This window comes from Rhipicephalus sanguineus, chromosome 8 (genome assembly GCF_013339695.2).
Source record: "Rhipicephalus sanguineus isolate Rsan-2018 chromosome 8, BIME_Rsan_1.4, whole genome shotgun sequence".
In the NCBI taxonomy this organism is placed as follows: Eukaryota; Metazoa; Arthropoda; class Arachnida; order Ixodida; family Ixodidae; genus Rhipicephalus; species Rhipicephalus sanguineus.
This window is the reverse complement of record NC_051183.1, coordinates 40760555-40779242: the sequence shown is the minus strand read 5'-3', so window position 1 is coordinate 40779242 and position 18688 is coordinate 40760555. Positions and strand designations below refer to the sequence as shown.

At 47.1% G+C, this 18688-nt stretch overlaps 1 protein-coding gene across 1 annotated transcript; it reads right to left on the bottom strand.

Moving 5' to 3' along the window:
• Positions 1 to 10498: 10498 nt before the first annotated feature.
• On the bottom strand, positions 10499 to 13018 carry LOC119401765 (uncharacterized). Its single transcript, XM_049418663.1, has 2 exons — positions 12840 to 13018; positions 10499 to 12797 (listed from the first exon to the last, which is right to left on the bottom strand). Exons 1-2 carry the CDS (start codon positions 12994 to 12996, stop codon positions 10951 to 10953), a joined length of 2004 nt encoding a protein of 667 aa, XP_049274620.1. The 5' UTR covers positions 12997 to 13018; the 3' UTR covers positions 10499 to 10950.
• Between the last annotated feature and the right edge of the window lie 5670 nt (positions 13019 to 18688).

Genomic DNA, 18688 nt, shown 5'->3' with positions numbered 1-18688 from the left:
TCACTGAATGAACACCGAATAAGGTATAAACTGGTAATTGCGCTATTAACATTGTTCTTGCCCCAAGAGATCAGAAACGCAGCTCAGGAGGGCAGAGTGTTAAGTTCGGCGACGAAATTAAGAAATTTTCAGGCACAAAATTAAATCGGTTCGCCCGGGTTACGGTAAATTGAATATCATTGGGAGAGGCCTTCGTCCTGCAATGAACATAAAATAGGCTCATGAATGTGTTTTTCAGTGCTTGATCTAGAGCGGCAAGACACATGGCAGTACGCGATAAATTTAAGCATAGACTGGGCATGTACGTACATGTAATCTTGATCCAAGTAGTACGGCTGGCCCAAGTTCGTGTTTCTAGTGTTCTCCTTTTTCGTCCCTTCTGCCGCAGCATTGTTACGTTTGGCCGAGTTGGGCTCCAAGCCGGGAGAAGAAGACGCCGCGAGAAGGAAGAACGTACAGTACTTTTAATGCGGCATGCTTGCCGAAAGAAGGTGTACAAAAAGAAGCGCCGACGGCGTGATCCGCAGTCCTTTATAAAGAAACGCCATGACCAAAAGGCGAGGGAGAACATATCAATGCACATGCGCGATAGCAGATTATCGTCCGGAACAGAAGAGCCAGACTTGGGCGCCGGCTGATAGGCGGTGAGCGGTGCGCAAACGCAACAGCATGCGCTTTATGAAGAGTACCAGCTTTTCGCAATTGTTGATGTTTGACTTGTATAGCTATAATGGAGCATTGCTAGGAAACATTGTTACAAAACAAGCTCGCATTCATTGTCAACCCTGCAGCCCAAATAGCACAAAAAACTACTCTGGTTTTTAACTGTTGTAATATCTTACAATTATTCACTAATATTTTCCAGGCGACGACACCAAAAGTAAGTTTGTACCTGTCTTTGATGCTTTTTGATTACTATTCCGCAACACTCTTCACTGTGTCTTCACCAAATTTCCTGTTCAACAATTTAGCAAGATTTAACAAATATATACTATCTACCATTGAGTTATTACTGATATGTAGCCATCTTGAGCATCCAATAGGTCTGTCGACCGATTTGTATTCGCCATATTTCGCGCATCTTAGAACCGCGATAAGCGTATAACTGCGAAAGGAATAATGAACCTCAGTGTTTTTAGTGAGCTCAATCGCATTGTCGAGAACTGTATGCAGGAACAACTGACATAGCTAAATGGACTTCCTTAAGCCGCACCATACTCGCAAATCAGACGTCCAGCAATTCGATAAAGTAATCCCAACGTAAAACAATGCGAAATACAAGTAATGTACCCATTGTACCACAACATACACACGCCGAATGTAAGGGCCCGATCGTCCGCCTTTAAACTTGACTTTCGCTTTGTTTCGACACGATATGCACAAGTTTGCTGTACCTGCGGATTACGTTCCGAACAGCCAAAAGTACTCAAAAATCACAAAGCTTACTTTGCCTAAACGAGCGTAATATTCAGACTTGGAGCAGATGAGGTTCAAACAGAATTGTTGAATAGGATATTTAACGCGTTTTGAAATATAAACTTCTTGCCAATGTCGCTCTAGTCGCACAGGAGTGAATGAAAATTATTTATTTCAGTGCTAGCACGGGAGCGGTTTGCAAACAGGCTGAAAAGTGTGCGTGTTGCTGTGAAGCATCATCTTGCAGTCAAAACGATTTTTACTCACAAGCAAGCGCACGCACTCTATTCATCACCTTGCAGCAAGGGATCAACGTTCCGTAAAACGAGTGCACCAGGACCCGTGAGCGAACCAGTGCTTAGGAAAACGAAGCGCTCGTACCTAAATAGCATAGCAGGAAATCGAAATTAAGTGCGCGTATAAATAACGGCAAACCAGCATGTCTTGCCAGAGACTCTATACTCGGAACTCCTTTGCCTACGCGTTGATTCTAGAAGTATCTTGTTCTGGATCCAAGGGGGTTATGTTGGCTTAACCTTTGTGTTAACCTTAGTCCCCTCTAAACCTTACAGAAAGGCGTCACAAGTCGAAATCAATGATGCGTAAGTATAATACGTAAGAATGAAGCGACGCACTTCTCTTATATACCATTGTGATACACGTCTTTTACCACTTACTAATTGCTTACACGACGGGGAAGCGTTTTGCAAATCATTCCAGCGTACTGTGGCTGAAGCGATGTTGCCAGCGTACCTTCCTAAAATTTTCGATGAATCATATTTAAGCTTTGGCGTACTTGACAGAGCAGTACTGGACATGGCACTGGGAGTCGGTTTAAAATAAAAGATCACAGGGTTCCTCATGCATTTTTCTGAAACGACTCCAAGACGAAGGCCATGTTCTTTTTTTTTTTTCTCAGTCGATTGTACTTGGTCCTCCCATTGTGACAGGCACGTCTAAAAGCTCACTGAAAAAGTGAAGTCATAATCAGGAAAAATAATCTTATGCTCATATAGAGATATATGGTCTTCCGTTTCGAGAAAACGAAAAAAAAAAAAAAACGACTGTGAGATAAGATTTCTGCACTCCTCGTTTTGTGATGCCTTTGTCGGCACAGTTGTCAACTCGGCTTCGACGTTTCGCTTACTGCCGCGTATACAGTCGATACAGTCACGCCTGTTACTTTTTCTTTCCATGCAGGAAAGCAACACGACGACGCCGCTGGAGCAATGATTTCAGGTATATAAATGATAAACACGCACATGCTACTGTTCGCATACGAAGAATTAAAATCACCCCTTCCGTTTTTTCAAAAGCTTTCTTGCAAAATTCATTTCACGTTATACACTTTAAGGGCCAAAAAGGTGTTCTTTAACTATTTTTTTTGCCACTTATATAACTCTCACATGTATAACTCTCTTTAAAGCGACACTTCAACTCTTCTTTTTTTTACAGCGAACGCTGTTATGAGATCATTTCAGCGGCCGTTTTTGGCGCCGTAGTTGTCCACCGCCGCCGCCGCCGGTCTCCGTAACCACTATCACTCGAAATTAAAAAAAAAAACGAAATCAGAAAAAAATTCCAGGATGGAACGAGGTTCGAACCTGGGCCCTCTGCGTGGGAGCCGAGTATTCAGCCTCTGAGCCATGCCGGTGCTTGAAACTGCTTTGCAAAAAGGTCCTACACGGGCTTCATGTCGGGAAGAAACCACATTAACATATGCAATATAGCGTGGTAGAAGAGTAAAATAAGCACCAAGCGTCGCACAACGCGAATCCTGTAATCAGGCGTCACACAGTGTGAATTGCGCAACGAGTAGGTTGTTGAATGCTTCCAACCCATTACAAAGGGCTCCGCCATAATTCTTCATCGTCATGAGGCACAGCATCAACAAAGCACATAATGCCTTACATGCGTTTAGCAGGTACCACGGCTCTCCGTAGAATGACGAAAAATGGCATAGTGCCTGCTTCCCTACTTCTCAAAAATTACGATTTATAGCGTAGTGGATTCCTCGCAAGTGCACTTGTATTGGTTGCCAAGGAAGTCCATTTCCTCGGGGTCTCAGTAAAGTTCTTCGCCCCCCCCCCCCCTTCTCTCTTCCACCTCAACGTATGTTATACAGCTTGGCGGGAGAGGGAAATAGCGACCGGGCGTCACTCAATGCAAATTGCATAACTGGTGGGCCGTTTAAAGCTTCCAACCCATTACAAAAGGCTGAGCCATAATTCTTCATCGTCATCAGTCGTCGCGTCAACAAAGTGCACATAATGCCTTACAGACGTGTAGCTGGTGCCTCGCTTCTCCGCAGAATGACAAATAATGGCTTAGTAGGGGCTTCGCAACCTCACAAAAATTGTGATTTATGGCGTAGTGTGTACCTTGCTAGCGAACTTGTATTGTAGCCCCAAGAGAGCTTAACGGGCTCTAGAAACGCCGCTCTTCCAGCTTTCGCTGTGATTATGCTGTGGTTTCAGCGCAGGCCTGGCGTTTTTTTTTTTTTTTGGACAGCCGTCGGACGCATGACTCACGAAATCAGAATTAACGTGTTTCTTTAAAGAGATTTACATATTTGAGTGTTATATACGTGGATACGTGGCAAAAAGCCCATAATGGCAATTTTTTTATGAGAGTAGTCTAGTGGTAATTAGTAGATTATTAATAAAAATCAAAACGAAAGGCAAGTATGCTTTCAGTATCAGAATATATCTTACCGAAGCGCCAGCGTCGGTATATAATTCAGTGTGACCGTCTCAAATTTCTTAATATTCTTTTGTAAGAAGGTGTTGTCAAGCAGTAAAAATCCTGCCTTTCATTTTATTGGAACATAGCGTAATAATCCGTTTCTCATAAAATGATTACTAAGCCGCAGCAGACTGTCTAAACTGATGAGATCACGGTTAGGTGGTGCTAGAAATGAGACACCTCATCGTCTCTACTCTTTTTTCGCGTTTTTTTTCTTCGTATCCTAAACCTATTATGATAAAGCAATTTGTTGATACAACTAAAGAGTGTTTTCCTAGGCAACCATGAAAATATGTTAGTAGTCACGGCCTAAACTTTCTAAATCTACCTCTAAACTCTAGAAGAATGAAATTCCCCTTTATATTAAATATAGGAGTGATGCTACTTAGCATATTACACTTGTACAAGTTATTACAACCTTTTTGGAACGTTTACAGACGTACGCATTTCTCAAACGGATGCTTCTGTTCCTGTCACCAGTACCGGAAGTTTGTAGAACACAGTGCTTACAAAGAACCTGAATTTCCATAAAATTTGGAGTAATGGGCTCGGATTCATCTTCAATAAAGCTCAGTAAAGCTCAGTGGCACAGCAGACCTAGTGTGTAGGGTTATAACACCATCGCAATTTTCTTTTATCACCCTCACCTGACCACCTACGTGTTGTGAGGTCATCACATATTTATTTCACAATACTGCATGCTAATATGGCCCAAGCAGAAGTGGAATTACAATGCAGTGAGAAAGGTAAAGAGCACAGCAATAACTTAAAACAATGCTGACACGACAAATAGTAACAAGACTTTTGATACCACGATATTCAACACAGCAAATTCAGATCAATATCTTCGTCAAGGTTACCAGTCTCACATGCCCGAGGATGACAGGCTGAAAGCATATTGCGAGCAACAAAACCAGAAACGACAACAGAAAACTTTTAAATTGTTTAGGCACCGCTGAGGTTTGTGATCACCTGTTTTAGAGGTTTATAAGTCTACACATTTTTCTCCTATAAAAATATGGTGAGCCAAAATGTGTCAGCAGTCCTACCTGACAACGATGACACTTGAAATCGTCACGATCAGAGGGTAGTCGATATGAACTACTATGAAAGAACGACAAACCCAGTCTTGAAGGACGCGTGAACAAGAGCGAATTTCACACACCAGGGGCGTAGCCATAAATTTTTTTCGGGGGGGGGGGGGCACCACCTTGATCTGAAGTGGGGGTAGGCCAGGCAGATATGACCGAGTGTCATTTGGAGCTCTGTATGCCATGGCAAAAAAAATTTCGGGGAGGGGGGGGGGGGTGCACGGGCCCGCTGTGCCCCCCCCCCCCCCTCGAAATTTTTTGTGTTTGAGCAGCGCGCTGCAAGTGTCGACTATGAAAAAAAAAATCAGAGAGTTGCTCTCTCATTGCCATATAATTTGTCCAATCGCCCAAATATATAATTCACCCAAATGACCAATTGCGCACCACATCGGGCCTGCATCCTCACCGCATCATTCAAGAATCATACCTTTTCTCATTTTCATTTTTGACCTAAAATAGACGCACTACTGTCACGCGTCACGTCACTAATGTTGCTTTAGATGGTCCAGGGACCCGGGTGGGTCCAAACACACTAGCCAATAAAGTTTTTCTGCCTGTCTATTAGAACACAGCAGCAAAACAACGAATCACAATTGCAAAACGCCCAGAAACCACGGTCTCGTTTTTTGATGCATCTCTAGAAAGCCTGCAGCAGATTGAAGCCGAGGTTTTGACGGCAGCTCGCCTGGTCAGGAAGTACAGCAATGAGTAGCAGAAATGTGCTAACTACTCAAATTTCCTTGATAATTAAGGCTCCCGTCAGGGCCTTTGTTATGTGGTCGCGTTCTCCCTCTACTCATCGTCGTGATAGCTGCGTTCTAACACACTATTCTTACGTAATTACTTTCAGAATCTAACTCAATGAAAACCGTTTTGCCGTAGGTCACTGAAACGAAGTCGGAATCGTGGAAGAACCTTTCCAAGGAGGCTGCGCTGGCCAATCTAATTCGGCTGTCCTACCTCTATCGGTTGCACGCCCTCTTCAGGGTCACTACGAGCAAATATGAGGACAAGACTCACTTCATAGTAGATAGGTGGACCTCCTTCAAACGAGGACTTCCCAGCGTCGGCAATGGCAGCCAGGCTAACGCGTTTCTCGAGTCCGTGCTGAACACGATCGCACGGAAGAAAGTCAGTGACGCCGCGATCAAACAATGCCAGGCTCTCGACGATACCATCGGGCTTCAGGAACCGCGTAGTCACAGTTCACCGCCAGTCGAGCCTTCAGCAGGCGACTGCACCGACTTCCCGCCTCCAAAATGGCTTACGATGGTCAACGCTTTGGAAGAAGCACCGAAGTTGCCCGCCGACGCAAGTGTCGTCGGTAGAGATTTCAAAGGTGCGTGCAGCGACATCAGGTCCGACCTCCTTCACGACGAGCCGCTTGTACGAGCCTTGTAGCCGTTGGCCCTGGTGGCGGTCAACATCCTTAAGTTCGAATACATGCTCGCCTCGGGTTTGAAGCTCGAGCCGGGGCTGGTGCAGAGGTTTTGCCACCAGGACACCGTCGCCGTGTTTAAACACCTCTGGCTACCGGCCTTGACCAGGAGACTGTCTCAACCATCTCAACCGTGGACCACTACTTCTCAGTCTTCAAGACAGCGTTAGAGCAGCGGGTTAACGAGGACATCGGATGGATGAGCGAGACAGACCAACAGAGCACCGTGTCAAAGTCTAAGGACTTGCAGATGTCTAGCTTGAGTAGCATCACCCTGACCAAGCACGAGATCGACAATAGCCGCTTCAACCCGAGCTTCGGCATGCGCATGAATGACTGGGTCTTCAACAAGGTTACCGTGGTGAAGAGACTGAAGGTCGCAGATGACGTCGACCAAGACGCGGACACTGTGCGAGACGACGACGGTTACGTGGAGACCGTAGAAGTCCAGCTGACCGCGGACCCCGCAGCCGGCAGGATCGTCGTGCCGCACATGTTCGCCGTGCCGCCGGTGTTCTTCGACGACTTGTCGGGCGCCAGCTACGCCAATGTCGCGCTGCTTGGAGTCCAGATGACGCGCAAGTCGCTGGGACTGCTCGTAGCATGACGGTCGCCGGATCCTGGTGGTCAAACGAGACAGCGACCGCTTACGGGGAGCTGGTTAAGTGCTACGCCAACCAGTCGGTCGCGTTCCACGCCCCGCTGGAAACGGAGCAGCAGTTTGACGAAGCTGTCGCGGCTGCCCTGGCGATCAAGTTGGCCTATCAGTACGGACCGTTGATGGGGGAGGGTGGCACGGCCGATGACGCCAGATTTTCATCGGTGCAGCTGTTCTTCAAACGCGCTTGTATTTCCCTCTGTGCTGGCGTGAAGCCACCCCAGGACTTCAACGCCGTGGACAAGGACGTCGCGTCGGCGGCATGCACGCTAGCCGCGTCCAGCATGCCGGATTTTCACGCGGCCTTCGGCTGCAGCGACGGCGGCCCAATGGCGGCACCGAAGCTGTGCAAATTTTAGACTTTCTTCACGTGACTTCTGACGAACACTACACTTCGTCAGGCCATCTAGACGGTGATGCTCATCTTGTTGCCGTTGTGGACGTATCGTTATCGTACGCGATAACGATACGTCCCTCTGTTTGCCCTCTAAGGAGAGGGCAAACAGGGACGTATGTTTGCCCCTCTAAGGAGAGGGGCAAACATTTTTTGATAATCTTGTTACCAGTCTTCGCCAATTTGTGTGCGTTTTCTTTTTTATGTCAGTATTTGTTGCGCGATTGAAGCGAAAGCAAGCGGTGTCTGATATTGTCAAGGCGCCCCCGAATGCCCCGGCAACGTAGAGCTAGAACAGCTTCAAAGAACAGGACGAGATCTCAGCCGTGACGTCAAGTCTACAAATTCGCTTGTGCGTGGGCGTCGCGTTTGGCTCCCAGCCAAGATGCGCAGCCATGAACTGCTGAATTTTAGTCGTAACAAATGTCATGGTCCCATTATCACGAGTAGCCCTCTGGCATTTTTTTAACCAAGGCGCAAATCCAGGTACTGCTTACACAAGGCTTTTGTGATGTTAGCCACATTGCGTACGGCCCTTTACCGTGCTAGTTACCACAGTAACGATTCTGCTCAAATATTTAACGTGTGTTTTTGTACCTGTTAATGTGCATGTATCGTAAGTAAATTTATTCTAGGTATAGCATAATCTATAAATGCGCTTACTGACTGCGGGAAAGCTACCCTTGAATTTCTTTCTGCGTCAAAAGAGTGACCCAACCTAGTGATCTCAATTATTTGTGGCTTGTCTTTCCTACAACCTTTCGATCGACTAGAACGTTTTCAATTTTGTCAGCTCAACTGCACACACCATTGTTTCGTAAAGATAAGCTAGGGGCACTGCGAATAAGGGTTATTCATAAGTAATCTTAGTGCAGCATTACAGCGTCATAAAAGGGTCTTTCTTAAGTAAAGTTTCGCACTATTCGCTTCCTTGTCCGCCAAGTCACCCACGTAACGTGAGACAATGTTTCAAATGCATATGCAAGTGGGCCGTGGCATAACGGAATTGAGATGTCTGTCGTTGTCTGGAGTAATTAAAATTCTCCTGAATACACAATTGGCTAAGAATTACTCCAATTTAATCAGGTCAAAGTAATAAATAATTGGTACTCTAGGCCACCTGGAATTAGCTTCCGATTCAGCTTTGTGTTATTCCATAGACGCTACACGTGCTTGTTTCAAGCTGAAAATATAGGCAACGATGGAACTGTCACGCGGCTAGGTGCGTGCGGCACTGTATACTGTCACGGGCTTAGGCTCTAATGTATACCAGCATACAAGCTTGGCTGCACAAATGACTCGGACCGATCATCGTTTTCCGCGTCATGGAAGCAGTAGTTTACAAATAAAAATGCGTTTATCTTTCTCATGTGTTTCGTGCGCTTCCAAGCAGCCCGTAAAAACAACGTTAATAGGAAATGACAAGCTTCGCTTTTAAGCCGATTCCTGTACAACCTGTGGGATCTGCAGTCTTTTTTTTTTTTTTCAAATATCTACGCCATTGGGATGTTGCTAATCTGTTCGCTTCTGATGATTCGTGGTATTTGCAAGGGTGATCTACGTAGCTTCCATCTGAACAGCACAGCGTAAGACAAAATTAAAAGCAAGCATGTTTCATGTGCCCTTGGGCGCGTACAATTGCGCTATCGAAGTGCAAAATGCCAACATCTACACTACGAAGTAACTTAGTAGAACTTGTTGCCGGGTTATCAGGTACATGCTTACTGAAATACAAATACGCCCTTTCTGTTCTGTCTTGAGTCCCACCTTGATGGTACGGGTCTTTCTTGTATTTCATTACGGAGTAAAATTTATCTTTTGCCTTTCTGCCAGCCATATGCCATACCGTCCACATTATACGTCCGGACACAATTTCATTAATCGCAGAAATTTTTTGAAAGTCCCTCTGCGCATCAGGAGATGGTGCGTATATGATGCTGTCGCTTTTGAACAAAGCTAATAGCCGCTTGAGAGGAGCACCATAGTTCCAAAGAAAAAAAAAGGTCGTTTCACACTCAGCGCAAGGCTGCACTATTACGAATTTAGTATGGTACACTTCATAAAACGTATTATTTTGGTATATCCCGAAGTATATTGGAAACACTTCGTTGAGAAAATGTTTTCCTGCTACCTGTCAAAGCAAGTCTAACCTTCCACTGTTATCAGAAGACGGCCGTTTTTCCTTGGCAGTGCCCCTTATCACAAGCGCATACGTCCCTTTGCGATCAGCTTGAACCCACTAGGTGGATAGCAAAACGGCGCGTCGTCTGCTACAGCACTCCCGGTTCATGGAACCTTCAAGGCTCAGCTCTTCGCTGCTTCAAATTGTGAACGCTTCAGTGTAATCGGGGAGGAGGCAAGATAACTGGTAACAACCGCGTCGCAGAAAGTACGTGTTTTCTCCCAGATTATACTGAAGGGCACACACTTTGAAACAGCGAAGAGCTAGGCAACGAACCGGACTTATTCTGGTAGCAGAATTCGTATGGCGTGCGGAAGGGCTATTTATACTCTGCACAATGATTTTGTGATGCTGCACGGCAGTAAAACGTCCGACCTTTGGCTCTTGTGACATCTTATTTGTTCTCACTCGCCGCATGTCTTCTTTTTTTTTTTAATCTTCGCACTCTGCAGCGAAGGGCTTCTGCAAAGCGCAAGCCACTAAAAATAGGGACTGCAAATAAGATACACAGCTTTCGCTGCGCCGAAAAAGCACGTGAGTGCCACTGAAGTCTCAGACCACAGGAACGCAGAAGTAGCAAAGTGAATCCGTTTATTGGATTTCGTTCGTACTTATTGTCGGGAAAAAGGTGATTCAATCAAAATACAACAATCAGTTTTCGTGGACGAATACACTTTTGTCTATTTGACAAGTCACACTCGCGCACACAATTGCAGTAACAGTCTGGCGGCAATGTCGCAACATTGAAGCACACCATTATCAGACCGGCACACTCAGTCATTGTTGGCTCTTGGCGTTGCATTGTGTCTAAAAACCCGGACAGAACATGCACACATCACACAAATGTCAGTGGTTCACTTGTTAGCACCTTCGCAGAAACTCCTCCAGGTTGCGCATGTCAGTTGCAGAATTGCTCAATACGCGAAACGAGGATCGAACGAAATCTATCTAGGAATCGGATCAATTTGGGAAGCGTGCTGTAGGGCTTGTCCAGCGCTCTTGCAGTTTAAAAGCTTGGTTGCATAACTATCCACTCTGAGGAGTCTCGTCTTTCGTGGAAAGCTTTCGAACGAACGAGAAAGACCGCCACAGTTTTACGAGGGCGTTCGGTGATGGAGGATAGTCGTCCTTTGAAAACTGCGCGTCTTCTGGTGACGTTTTGTGCTCTTGTGAAGAAGACGACTTCACTATTCCTTCAGAGTCCCCCGGTGGAAATTGTGGCTCACCGCTTTTTGACGGGTGTTCCAGCAAGTCCTGCGAACTACGGTGCCCCGGTTCTTCAAGATGCGGTCCTGGACTAGAACCTTCGGAGGAGCATGTACTTTCTGAAGCGACGGGCAGGAACACAAAAACTGATGGCGTCACCTTTCCTGTCGTACCAGTTGGAGACCAAAGATTTCTCGAAGCTCGACTTGGACTCGGCGTTATTGCCGATTTCTCAGCGCACGGCGTGACATCACCATTTTCAGTTGGGTCAGTGTGAACTTGTTTTGAGACCCCTTCCCGTTCACGGTCAGGGCTATCAAATGCTTTGATAAAAACGCAGTGTACCTGTTTGTCCGCAGTGTTGACGACGTCACCGTCTCCCGGTGAGCTGCACCGATGAGAACGCTCAGAACATCGTGACGTAGGCGCATTGGTCACGTTTTGCCGGGAGTTGCCGTCTTGTTGCGGTGAACTCTGTTTGGCTTGCCTTTCCTCGGAACTTTCGCGGGCTGTCTGCTGGTGGGTTCCTTCCGTCGCAGCACTAGCTTCGGTAACCTGCACTGGAGAAAAGATTCGTTGAGAGAAACTTTGAATGAGTCGAGTAAAGCCCTCTATAAAAGGAAAGCCGCCGAGCAGCTCTTCAAGGCTAAGAACTTGCGCGTCTTGTGTTTCCCTTGGGGCTTGCGTATCTACTCGGGCTTCAGAGTTTGGAACTGCCTGAGCAATATTGTCGATCACTTGCTTAAAATGCTCCATTCGCAACTGAAAGGCCTTGAAGTCTGCGACAAATACCCGAGCTTGTTGATAGAAAAGCTGCGCCTGTTCCGAAAACTGCTGCACGTGTTGCAGGAAGGAGTTAACTTCTTTTTCGAAGTTATCGACTTGTTGAGGGGACAAGAACGTTTGCGGCTCGGCACACTCGCTTCCCTGAGAGCCACATGGCAGGGCTTGTAGACGATGCTGAAGTTGATGGTTTTCGTGTGCACTGGAACATCTTTGCATCAGGCTGTCCAACTGCTCATCGGCTCTTTCAAAAGACAGCAACGACCTTCCTGAAGCAGCTAGTCGTCCCATTAACCGAAGCATGTTACGTAAAAGCAGACGTGTTCGGGCAGGGTCTTCGATTATTTCTCGTATAACAACTCTGTCGCTTCCGGGCATCACCAGTGGGATACCATCACTGTTCATGTGCGCAGGCCACTCGTCGAGAAGGGATACTGCGGTCTGCGAAGGAATGCCTGACCGCTGCAGCAGTTGCCGTAACACATTAAGAACATGCACCGTTGCCCCCGCTTCTGACGAATCCGATGCACGCAGCTGCTCGTCAAAGGCATTGCTCCTGCTATCAAGAACTTGCGTCCATGATGGAATGCTTGTTCTCCGTACGAGGGTCTGCTCAGAACTTGCAGATGTCTCCATCCTGGTGCGGTGCCTTTCTCGTTTGGAAAGAGGTATTTTCCATGTGCAGTGCTCCAATGCTCGAGGATTTAGTGTTCGCTCGGGAGCTAGGCTTACCGCCGCAGTCTTTCGAGCTATCTGTTGCGATGCATCTTTCCGCATGCAGCTCGGGAAACTTGCATTGCTGGAAGTAGAGTCATCCACGGGACCGGTAGTTGAAGCTTCAGCAGTCTTCCTGGCGCCTTCGTCTTTCTCGACAGTTTCGACTACTTCGGTAATCACGCTTCGACAGAAAACGCAATTGGGTTGACAAGGAATGCGCTGGCTTCTCACGCGTAAGCCGTCTTCATCATTAACTTGGTAGCGAAAGCTTTGCGGGGGTGGCTGATCCAACATCTCCGGTGCGCGAAAAGCGTCTGCTCCGAGAGCGACGTCATCTGTGGAATACGACGCAAAGAAGCGTAGCATCCTTGCGCCCCAGGCCTTCTGGCACTTTTCCGCTGGTGCCTGGCGAGTTGTGGACGAGCTGGAACTTGGTGAACCCGGGCTTCCACGAAGTTTTATGGGCGGTGATTGTCTAGAAGGCGAGGAAAGAGTCGACGCTGTTTGCACTGACACTGAACTCAGCGTTTCCACTTCGCTCGTTGCTTCAGTCGAGTAACTTTTGCCTGACTGCTCAGCTTCTCTCCTCAGCACCGTTGACTCCGACGTGCAAGTGGTTGTGGTCTTGCCTTGAAGTGCACCAGGGCAATCACCTCGGGGTTTCTCGAAGACTTGGATTTCTCGGAGATTTCTCGAAGACTTGGAGTCTCCTGGCCTCTGAGCTGTGGCATCGCTGTGCGCTAAGGTGCCGTTTGGCACTTTCGTCCCCTGTCCTATGGGCTTTAAACTGTGGCATTGCAGTGCAGTAGTGCTGCGTGCTGGAATGCTGGCCTGTGTGTCTTGACAATCCCCGGAACGGCCCTGGTCCTGAACGTCGGGGCTCGGCGTCTCGTGCAAGGCCTTCGGCAGTACCGTGTAAGGCGATGTGCTGACCTTCAGTTCACAATGGTGACCCTTGCCAACGTCGCCCACTTCGTTGTCTTGCTCTTCGGTTGATGCGAGCGGCACAGGTTCCGTTTCATCACGCACGCGAACTTTGTCAGCCTCGTTACTCTCCTGAATTTCGCCATGGTGCTCGCGGGAAACGTCACCGGTCCTTGGTTCACCTTTGCCCTGTGCGTTGCCCATGGCTGAAGATGGACGGCGGCAAGAGTAATGCAGGCGCAACCTGTGCGAACGCTCGTATATGTGTGTGTAGGCTGGCCTACGCAACAGCCTCCTTCCTTTGTGACGTCACAGTGCACTCGGTCACGTGGAACACGTATCTCGAAAGATCAGCTGCACCACGCATGGGCTTGTTTCATATCAGGTTCACGGCCAAAAATGAGTGCGTAGAGTTGGTTTTCTCAGCTCATCCTGAGTCATTAGCATGTGGGAACCAAATACGTGCCATTTATAATCGACGACAGCACAATCACTGGCACGCCTCACTATTTTGATTTCAGTTATCGTAAAGAATGTTTTGTGCAAGGCTGTTGGCTCGGAAACACCAACAGAGGCTCTGACGGTTGAGAATGTAAGCGAACACACCCAAAATTGTCCAGCAGTCAGTTTATATGTAGCTGTATTTGAGAACCACGCGATCGCCTGGCTTTGCGCGCACGTGCTGTGACAGTCACTTTTCCATTTGACTGATTCCAAACCGCATACGCTTACTTCACTTTGAAACTTGTCGCGCAGTCCTCTTTCACACAGTTTATCTCACAGTTTGTGCGGAAGTAAAATACGCGCGAAGACGAGCATATTCTTGAAAAGAATAAAAAACAAGTGGGGACAGTGACACGGCTCTTTTTGTTTCACCACAAGCTGATCGCTAGCTAAGATGAACCCGCCACGGTAGTCTAGTGGTTATGGTGCTCCACTGCTGACCCGCAGGTCGCGGGATCGAATCCCGGCTGCGTTTTTGATGGAGGCGGAAATGGTTCAGGCCCGTGTACTTCGGTTCAGGTGCACGTTAGAGAACCCCAGGTGGTCGAAATTTCCGTAGGCCTCCACGGCGTCTCTCATAATCATATCGTAATTTTGGGACGTTGAACCCCGACAATTATTATTACTAGCTAGCTGATATGTTAGGTAAAATATGCTAGTGGTAAAAAATATATATTTGTCTGCGATAGAAGTCTCTCTGCGCAGCTTTGTTGGCACGCGGTAGTAGACATTTAAGCCATCCGACGGACATGCTGTTGGCTGGGTCATTGTGAAAAATGACGTCTAGTGCGCTTATGGCCGCATAATAAACGGTGACTCTATCTCAGGGGTTCCAAACACGCGGCCTGCGGACCTTTCGCTAGCGGCCCGCGGCTTCACAAGGAATAAACTTTTGTGACTTTGCTGAATTGTATTCGCATTATATTCTTTAGCCTATTGCGATTCATAACGCTTTGTTCGTGTAAGCTACAGTGACGGGACTGGTTTCAAGCATCTTTTTCATGAGGCACCCCATGCGGTCATTATGTGTTGAAACGTCACCCCAAAAGAAAAACATTTTTTTTCAGAATTTTAGTCATTCCGGAAATCAATATAGATATTGTTTCTCGAAACCTGACGTCAAATTCCCTTCAGATATGACCCATTTATGAGATGCGGGAAAGGCGTTCTTTCAAGTGGCAACGTTGGTTGACGTTTTGTTCAAGTCCTACCCCCCCCCCCCCCTCTCCCCTCGCGCTCCGTCTTTCTTCACTGTCCCGGACCTTGTTGGAATAAATTTCGTGACTGCGGCCCGCTAGCTGAGACGAGTTTGAGACCTCTGCTCTATCTGAACTTCTGAAGTGCTGCCATTGAGGCATCGACGCTAAATTCTAGAAATGTTATTGAAATATTATAGAAATGGAAGTTTGGAGCTCATTTTCTTTTCTACAGTAACATTCTTTCTTGTGCAAAATCTGTAAAGCTAGCTTCCCGTGGGGGAGTCTGCCCAACTAAGGGCAGCGTAGTTAGTATCGCGAAAAGCGTTTACTGTCACAGTTTACATGTTGTACGGCACGAAATAAAGACGTGGCTCTAGCGAAGAAAACTTGTACAAGTGACAAAACCTGTAACATGCGCATCAAATAGTTCCATTTACATTTGACCCGATTTCTTCACAGTATGGGGTTGTCGGTTAATGTATGTTACCAAGAAACCCCGACAGTGGCTGTAGTAAAGACAGACTGAATGGGACGGTATGCTTGCAATGTCATTACCTAACTACCAGTAGCCTTCCATTTGTAGTTCCAACTTCCATATTGTCGAGCCCTGCCAGGAACGCTTTAGACGCCAGCGCTCGCTGACTGAAAATGGCGCCTTTTGATGCCCTGCGCAGCCCATGTCTGCGTGATTCATCACATGTCCTCAATGAGCCGCATTGCTGAACTATACTGTTCAGCGACGTCAGCTTGCACAACATTTTATAAACGCGAAATATGTACCTGCTTAGTGAATCACTTAAAATGTGATATTACCACGAAACCTCACAGTGAACCCATGGCCTCCGAGATTAGCCGGCGGCGCGCCGTTGCTCGCCGCCGGCTAATCTCGGAGGCCATGGTAAACCTTATGCAATCACCTAAGACGACTCGAAGGCGCAATCCATCTTCTTCTCCTTGCTCTCAGTCGATATATGCATCCTCCCTCTCCCTTCCCCCTCCCCCCCGAAAGCTTTGTGTTTTACACTGCCTTCATGATCGGCCCTCCTTTGACAGAGCGAATATGTCATGTGATGACGTAATCATTTGCCGTCATCTAATGTGGCGTCATAGTGATGTCACAAGCTTTGGCGATATGTGCCGTCATGGTGATGTCATACGGGGACGTCATCACGTGATGATGATTTTTTGCATGACTCGTGTTAACGCTGCCGACGTCGCCGACGCCAACGGTCGATTTTCACGTTTAATGGGACATCTTTGACTTTGGTCTGAAAATAAAATAGCGCACATTCATAACGTTAGCAAATTGACGTAGAAGCACTTAGGTACTCTGTATAAAGCGCATTTGCTATAAGAGATGCATTCTTAGAGTTACAGTTACTTCGAAGATAGTTCTTGCTAGTTACCTGCCTAAATGTCAGTGGGAAAGCCAGCAGCAGAGCGACGCTTCCCTAAATAGTATCTAACACGAGACAAAGAGCAAATAAAGATACGACCCAAAAAAGACTGCCGCCCTGCTTAAAATTACGATAACCGCTCGACTTGCTACAAGTCCTATTCACCGAGGCGCTGTAATGCACACCGCGTATGAAAAATGAAATAAAGTGCCGTGCTAAATTTTAATGCACCGGAAAAGCTCTCAGCTGCCAGCTCACTAAGTACAGCTAAGCAATACACTGTGCGCTTCCCGGATTTTTCAAGAAACCCCGAAAGCGGTACCACTGCGATTCAGCCTGCGGAGGCGGCAGCGGCTTCACAATGAGCCTCATCTAGTCGGAAACACGCCACAGGTGGTCACGTGGTGGTCACGTGATCGATCCACCCACCAGCTGTGCCAGATAGAGAGCCACCATCATTTTTTCCCCCCATTTTCGGTGTATATACGCGGCGATGCGACCGCCGTTTATTGTCGCATTCAGTTTTTGTGTATATAGTTTATAGCTCATGCAAAGGTTTATCGCTCACCTAGACGTGGGCCCTCTCCTTCTTTCCTTCTTCACTTTAACGTTGCCGGTTAGAGCGCGATTATGCCGAACTGCGCCGCTATCTGTCCCGCTGCTCGATGCCCCATTCTCGTATCCGCTCACCCCTCTCCCCTTATCTCTCTTTCTCTCTTTCCTTTGGCTGTGCCACCCATCCAGCAACCATCGATCTCGAACTACCACGCAAGTACGATGCAGCGCGTTTCGAGGAGCGGCAGCGCACTCTGTATAACGCGAAATAGCGCTAAGGCGCATTTAACCAGAGTTTTTAAGTGCTCATAACGCGCGCTTATCAGTTTTACGTATAGGTACTTGACAGTTTCCGCTCCCTTTAAAGGCTTGTTTAAAAAAAACGAATCAAAGATTCTTTCAAACTTTCTGGGATTGTGCTGCACCCGAACTTCCTTTAATGCAACGAGGCTTGGCTTATCCTTTGCAGAAGTTCTGAACTATTCTTTGTGTAGATATTCGTCGCAGTCCGTGAATGTTCCTGTAGAAAAGCGCGACCCTCGCCTTAATATAAGATGCCTGTATTAAGTAACGGTGAACTAACACTGAAGCATATTGTGTACTGCCGCTAGAACCATGAATCCAAAACACCAGGGCTGTTTCTTTTACAGCTCAGGTAAATGTATACGGACTGTGGTTTGTAGCCAGGAACGTGTTACGACGGTTTAACTTTGCGAAAGAACCTGCATTCGCGCTCAATAATATGTGTGTTGGCTTTGCTCGGTGCCGCAAGAACGACATAACTTTCGAACGCTTTTATTGCCAGGCAACGCAGAGGAATCGCAAAATGTATAGTTCATCACAAGAACGGCGAAAAATTCAGTCTCAGCGTGTCTACGACCACTCAGACATCACTCCTTCCTTATAAACTAAAATAATAATGTTTTAGCGCCTCAAACTTATAAGGGGCGCTCTGAAATAAAGAGTAAGCGTGCAGGTCCTGCATGGTTTCTGTCACTATCAGCCCCGCCACGGTGGTCTAGGGGTTATGGCGCTCGACTGCTGACGCGAAGGTCGCGGGATCGAATCCCGGCTGCGGCGGCTGCTTTTTCGATGGAGGCAAAAATGTTCGAGGCCCGTGTACTTAGATTTAGGTGCACGTTAAAGAACCCCAGGTGGACGAAATTTCCGGAGCCCTCCACTACGGCGTCCCTCATAATCATATCGTGGTTTTGGGACGTTAAACCCCAGATATTATTATTATCTCTCACTATCAAGTGATGGCGCACTGATGGCGCAGAAGTAATATACAGAAGACATATCCCGCTACTCATGGCACAGGGCAAGCATTTGAGCTAAGTGAACCGCTGACGCTTACCGAATACACATATTAAACTTAAGAAATTGGTTTGCATTCCTAAGGAGAAATCTGTACATTGTACAATACACATCTCACTTCATGCAACGTCTTGTGTTTCGCAATCGTCATTGTTCACATGT